The sequence below is a fragment of the Topomyia yanbarensis genome, chromosome 3 (assembly GCF_030247195.1).
Source record: "Topomyia yanbarensis strain Yona2022 chromosome 3, ASM3024719v1, whole genome shotgun sequence".
Lineage (NCBI taxonomy): Eukaryota > Metazoa > Arthropoda > Insecta > Diptera > Culicidae > Topomyia > Topomyia yanbarensis.
The window spans coordinates 236,743,900-236,750,544 of record NC_080672.1 but is presented as its reverse complement, the minus strand read 5'-3'; the positions used below and the strand labels follow the sequence as shown (position 1 = coordinate 236,750,544).

Genomic DNA, 6,645 nt, shown 5'->3' with positions numbered 1-6,645 from the left:
AATGGATCAGAGAGTGAAGGATGGCAGGGCAGAGTTGCCATCGCTCCAGTTTAGTTGTCTCCAACATCTATAGTAGTAGTGCTGCCACCGGATCTGCTTGTACATCACGTCACCAATTCTTTCGACGATCACACCTGGAGACCATTTCCAACTGATTCTTGCATATACTTTGGCAAATATTGGATCATTCCGACTGAAAAGTTTCAACTGGCTGTGGTGCTTCTCGATTGGCTTCGGTTCAGTCGCAGGGGGTGGCCAAAGTAGTTCGAGACAGGTTCGGATCTTGCGACCGAACAAAAGTTCAGATGAAGATTTGCCTTGAGGAGCCGAACGGTTAGGTGTGCTTCTATAAGCGATCAAGAAGGTATACAACGCATCAGTAATTGATCCTCTCCCCTCTCGGATTTTTTGACGGCCCTTTTGAAAGTGTCTACAAAACGCTCAGCTTTGCCGTTGGAATGTGGATGAAAGGGGGCTGTCGTGATGCGCTCGATACCGTTGTTAGCGCTAAACTCAGCAAATTCCGCACTCGTAAATTGGGTACCGTTGTCGGACACTAGAATCACTGGCATTCCAAGTCGAGCAAAAAGGCCACACAGGATGCTAATTGTAGCCGTAGAGGTGATTCTTCTGGTTTGCACAATCTCCGGCCACTTGGAGTACGAATCCCTTGCGATGAGGTAATATTCGCCTTCGATGGGACCGGCAAAATCTACGTGAACACGCTGCCATTGGCCGGATGTTTTCGGCCACGGTACAGGAGCAGCGCAAGGAGGGGACCTGGAAACGGATGCGCAATGCTGACACGCCTTTACATAACCAATGATATCATCATCTATGGAGGGCCAGTAGACGTAGCTTCTGGCGATTGCTTTCATCCGCTGCATGCCCGGATGTCCACAATGAAGCTGGTCCAAGTATCGTTTTCGATACTGCGATAGAGTGACGAGTCGTTCAGCAAACAGAATACACCCATCGACCACAGTAAGTGACTCCTGCCTGGAGTGAAACCGCTTAACCTCCGGATCGACGGCTTTTGATGAAGGCCAACCGTCTTGTATGTACCGGAAGACTGCGAAGCAGTGGATCAGCTTGAGTACTCTTTGCTACGACTCTGAAATTGAGAGGTAATATATTAATAGTATCAGCGCCTACTGACCTTACATCTTTTTCGAGGATAATGCTCGCAATGACGGAATCCTCCTCTGGCTTAACGTGCTGGTTGATTAGACGAGACAACACGTCAGCATTGCTGCATCGAATGTCGAAATCGTACGATAGCAGATTGAGGGCGAAACGTTGCACCCGGTTTGCCGTATATACCGGTATGCCCTTCTTAGAACCAAAAATTTGAAGCAGCGGATCGTGGTCGGTTTGTAGACGGAATTTCCTACCGAAAATCATTTTCTGGAACTTGGTGACTGCAAAGATGATTGCTAAACCTTTGCGATCGGGCTGGCTACAGTTTTGTTCCGTTTTCTTGAGTGCTCTGGAAGCATGCTGAACAACCTTGATGGACCCATCGGGGAATTTGTGACTGATGGTTGCTCCGAGGCCAACGGATGATGCGTCAGCTGATACTATAATCTCCTGTTTCGGATCGTAGTGTGTCAGCCGAAGTCCCGAGGAGAGAATCTGCTTGAATCGCTCGAACGCTTGCTGGCACTCCTGATTCCAGACGAACTTTGCCTCCGACTTCAGCAAGTTGTCGAGCGGATAGCGCAACTGTCGCATGTTGGGCACAAACTTGCCGTAATAATTGATCGCCCCAAGGAAAGAGCTAACACCTGAAACGTCAGTGGGAGGAGGTAGCGTAGTTATTGCCTCAACTTTTACTGGATCAATCTGTTTGAATATTTTGCAGTTAGCCAGCTTGGCAAAGATGTCTTCCGGGAGTGGCAGTGGATACTGATGAGGCTGCAAAGCGGAGTTTAGACCTGTTGAATAGTCTCCGCAAATTCGGATGTTGCCATTTGCTTTGCGCACTACAACGATCGGCGCTGCCCATTCTGAATAATCGACCGGTGTGATGATATTGAGTTTTTCCAACTTGTCCAATTCCTGGTCGACTGCGCTGTACATTGCATACGCCACCGGACGCTTGGCACAAAAAACAGACTTGCACTGTTCTTTTACCTCAAATTTAATTTTGGTCCGGTTGTACAATTTTTTGCTGAACACTTTTGGCTTTTTGCTGAACACTTTTGGGTAAGTAGCTTTGAGAGTTGCACTGGTGGACGGGGTACTAGTAACTTGGCAGCAAAAAGTATCCATTGGTATGGACCACAAATTAAAACTATCGACTAAATCAGATCTAAGCAGGTGTAGTGGTTTCTCGGTGACACGAGTTATCTGCGTGCGTGTGTTTTCGCCGATAGTGATGTCACAGTTAAATTCACCATCAAGTGGCAAAATGTTTCCAGATGCTGCCTTGGCGTTTACTGTTGCTGGTGACAACCTTGGGCTGCCAATTTTCTTCCAGATCTGCTGGCTGATGACGGTAATATCGGAAGCCGTGTCCAACTGAAGCCGAACTTATGTTCCATCAAGGGTAACGGAAACGAATCTCCTTCGCTTCTGCACGTTGCACACATTAACGACGACCATTTTGCTTGCCACCGAATGCTTTCCCTTTCTCGATGAACGTTGTGATTTTTTTGAACTGTTGCAGTAGCCTTCACGATGTCCAAAATGCTTACATTCGGAGCATTTGTGGTTTCTGAAGGTACAGTCCCGTACGTAGTGAAATGCACCGCAAAACCAACACGGTGTATCAGGTTTTTTTATCGTGTCGTTTGCAGCAGGCTTCGAAGATGGCTGATCCCGTTTGTTGAACCGTTTATCAGAAGATCGCTGCTTAATGACATTCACTTGACAGAAACATGTGGCTGACTCGATCATAGCATTGTCATGTTTGAGGTTAAGAAGATGCTGACATTCTTCCGCTAGCTGCTCCAACGTGACGCTATTATTTTCCTAAATCCTGGAACGCAGCCGCGTATGGGTCTCTGCATCGCTTTCTGCTTTCAGTCCGCAAACGTAGGTCAAGCATTTAAACTGCTCTTCCGATAGCTTTCCCAGCTCAAACTCAACGCAGGCTTTATTAACACAGCAAGCGAAAGCAATATGGTGTTCAGTCGGGTGCTTGGCGATTTGCAACGTTCTATACCGCCTGCTCATTACCGACTCTTTCGACCCAAATAAATTTTTCAGCTTCGCTACTGATTGGGCAAAGGTGTGTTCTTTCGGAAGTTTCGGTAGAATAAAAGAAACATACCATTCATGTTCAACTGCGCCCAGCTTTCTCAGCAGTAACCTGACTTTCGCTTCGTCGTCCAAACGAGCGGCATCTTTCTCTAATAAATCTTCATACCTGCAGTACCAAGCCGCAAACGTGACGCTTTTGTCAGCGTCGTAGCGAAATTCCTTCACGTTGCCTGCCAAAGAGTCAAGAATTTGCTCTGGGTTGGGTGGTACTTGTACGTGGATAGATGAAACTGCACTCCGGAAAAATGCTTACTGCTGCTCGTCGTTTTGCTGCTGCCGCTGGAGAAACTGCCATTAGCTGCTGGTGCTGAAGCTGCTGTTGCTGCATCAGGTGCATGAACTGCACGATGAGCGGATCTGCTGCTGGTGGGACCTGCTCCCGGTCATTATCATGGGGAATTTGACCATTCTCCATGATTCTTCTCCGTTTTTTACGCGGGGGTGACGGAATTTTGAGGTTACTTTTCGTGAATCGAAACTTCACCAAATATCCGCTAATATACTCGTCGCCACTGTTGTAGCCCTGTGCGCGGGGCAGGTCGGGAGCCTTGTTGAATAAATAAAAAGGACACTCGCGTACAGACTACTTAGAATACTTTTAATAACTATAGTTAAAATAAAGAGCATGTGCTCAACGGACTGACTGATGACTGACTGGTTAATGATGACTGGTTAAAAAGTGGTTTCCGCTTATGGTGCCATCTCGGAGTGACAGCAAGACTGTCACTAGAGAGCCTAGCGCAGAGAGTGGCGGATGGCAGGGAAGAGTTGCCATTGCTCCAGTTTAGTTGTCTCCAACAATATTGAAATCTGACCAATAGCTCTATGAGGAGCTCATGCACCTCGACAGCTAAAAACACTACTTTTGGGAAAACGCGCTTTTTTCATCTTCAAAAGTGAAATTTGAAAGCCAAAACACGTATCTTTGTAATAAAAAATATAATTAAAATTTATTCACTCCCTAACAGTTTATTCCCAAAAAACCTGTTTTAATCCACCTAGCGGTGCAATTGTGCCTTTCTCATTTCTCTAAACTATGACACGGAGGCTTTTTATGTTCAACATAATTGTGGAAATGTTCATTACATTCTTAGTACACTTTGCACTTATACACAATGGCATGCCAGCCACGAACTTGATGAGCTACGTGTCGACGGTGAAACACTTGAAACAAAAAAATATCATATTCCATTAGCCTAATCAGCATTAGATCAATGTTATCTGCTTGCTAATTCATTTTGTCATGCGGGGGTGGGTATGTGAGGAGGGCGAAAATCCCATGAACGAACGACTCCCCAGCTTAAATTGGTATGCTTTGTGATATAGTGGTGGTTTAAAGATGATGGGGTTGAAAGGGAGGGGTATGAGGGCTGGATGGGGTGGTGGTCTGAGGAGTGATTTAAGGAGATTTTTAAAGGAGGGGAGTGAACAGTAGAGGAGGGGTGCAACCCCTCTCCGTAAACCATCAACTACGCCCCTGTTAAAATCCAGAAACCTTATGCGAGTCGAAAAAAAAATTTGGCCGGGATTAGGTTGACGTTTTTCAGAGTGATTGCATAACCTTTCTATATGAGAAAGGCAAAAATGTGCCAAAATCCAAAAAAGTGAATCGTCGTCAAATTTTTTTTCGAGTTTGCATCAAATCTCGACGTTTCATGCACCTTGAACACATTTAGCATCAAAAATAAAAATTCTATTTTTAATTTTTCCTATAGTTTATATGAGAAATTTCTGTGTGGCCGCACTCTGAAACCCGTAATTCCGGAACCAGAATTCCGATCGATCCAAAATTCAATAGCAGCAGATGGGAAGGTTGCACCTTTCATTTGAGACTAAGTTTGGGCAAATCCATCTCTGAGAAAAATGAGTGACATTATTTGACACATACGCACATACATACACACACACATACACTCATACATACACACACACATACAGACTTTTTCCGATCTCGACGAACTGAGTCGAATGGGATATGACACTCGGCCCTCCGGGCCGGGATTAGGTTGACGTTTTTCAGAGTGATTGCATAACCTTTCTATATGAGAAAGGCAAAAATGTGCCTAAATCCAAAAAAGTGAATCGTCGTTAAATTTTTTTCGAGGTTGCATCAAATCTCGACGTTTCATGCACCTTGAACACATTTAGCATCAAAAATAAAAATTCTATTTTTAATTTTTCCTATAGTTTATATGAGAAATTTCTGTGTGGCCGCACTCTGAAACCCGTAATTCCGGAACCAGAATTCCGATCGATCCAAAATTCAATAGCAGCCGATGGGAAGGTTGCACCTTTCATTTGAGACTAAGTTTGGGCAAATCGGTCCAGCCATCTCTGAGAAAAATGAGTGACATTATTTGACACATACGCACATACATAAACACACACACATACAGACTTTTTCCGATCTCGACGAACTGAGTCGAATGGGATATGACACTCGGCCCTCCGGGCCGGGATTAGGTTGACGTTTTTCAGAGTGATTGCATAACCTTTCTATATGAGAAAGGCAAAAATGTGCTAAAATCCAAAAAAGTGAATCGCCGTCAAATTTTTTTCGAGTTTGCATCAAATCTCGACGTTTCATGCACCTTGAACACATTTAGCATCAAAAATAAAAATTCTATTTTTAATTTTTCCTATAGTTTATATGAGAAATTTCTGTGTGGCCGCACTCTGAAACCCAAATCTTAACCATTGTGCAGCAGCCCAGCAGCTGCTGTGGCAGTCGGTCTCGGAGTCGAGGACAGATGTCGCCCTCTTATCAGACCCGTACAGCATCCCTGCCGGCAACGGCAATTGGGTGTCGGACGGGTCTGGAATGGTGGCAATCTGTACAACGGGAAGGTTCCCGGTTCAAGAGGTAATACACCCCTCCGCCGAGGGTGTGGCGATTGCCAAGATCAATGGTGTGTTCTATTGCAGCTGCTACGCCCCACCAAGGTGGCCAATAGAACAGTTCTACCAGATGATCGACAGGCTCTCGTCGGACCTCGTGGGCCGGAAACCGGTAGTAATAGCGGGAGACTTCAACGCTTGGGCAGTGGAGTGGGGCAGCCGCTGTACAAATAGCAGGGGTCAAGCGCTAATGGAAGCGTTTGCGAAACTCGATACTGTGCTAGCTAATGATGGCTCCGCTAGTACATTCCGTAGAAACGGAGTGGAGGCGTGGATTGATTTGACCTTTGCCAGCCCGAGTCTGGCTCCAGGCATGGAATGGAGGGTAGACGAAGGCTACACCCATAGCGATCATCTAGCAATCCGCTTTAAGATCAACTATGGTGTGCAGCATCCGAGGGCGGGAGATCCCTGTCAGGTACGCGGGTGGAAGTCCAATCACTTCGACAGCGAAGCTTTCACCGCGGCCCTGGGACTGGA

The 6,645-nt window shown here is 45.9% G+C and overlaps 2 protein-coding genes across 2 annotated transcripts; both read right to left on the bottom strand.

The window, feature by feature from the left end:
- Positions 1-1,014: 1,014 nt before the first annotated feature.
- LOC131687786 (uncharacterized) lies at positions 1,015-2,607 on the bottom strand. The gene is made up of 3 exons (XM_058971880.1): positions 2,593-2,607; positions 1,160-2,523; positions 1,015-1,114 (listed from the first exon to the last, which is right to left on the bottom strand). The coding sequence occupies exons 1-3, from the start codon at positions 2,605-2,607 to the stop codon at positions 1,015-1,017; spliced, it is 1,479 nt and encodes a 492-aa protein (XP_058827863.1).
- A 369-nt stretch (positions 2,608-2,976) lies between these two features.
- LOC131687785 (uncharacterized) lies at positions 2,977-3,682 on the bottom strand. Its single transcript, XM_058971879.1, has 2 exons — positions 3,484-3,682; positions 2,977-3,437 (listed from the first exon to the last, which is right to left on the bottom strand). The coding sequence occupies exons 1-2, from the start codon at positions 3,680-3,682 to the stop codon at positions 2,977-2,979; spliced, it is 660 nt and encodes a 219-aa protein (XP_058827862.1).
- Between the last annotated feature and the right edge of the window lie 2,963 nt (positions 3,683-6,645).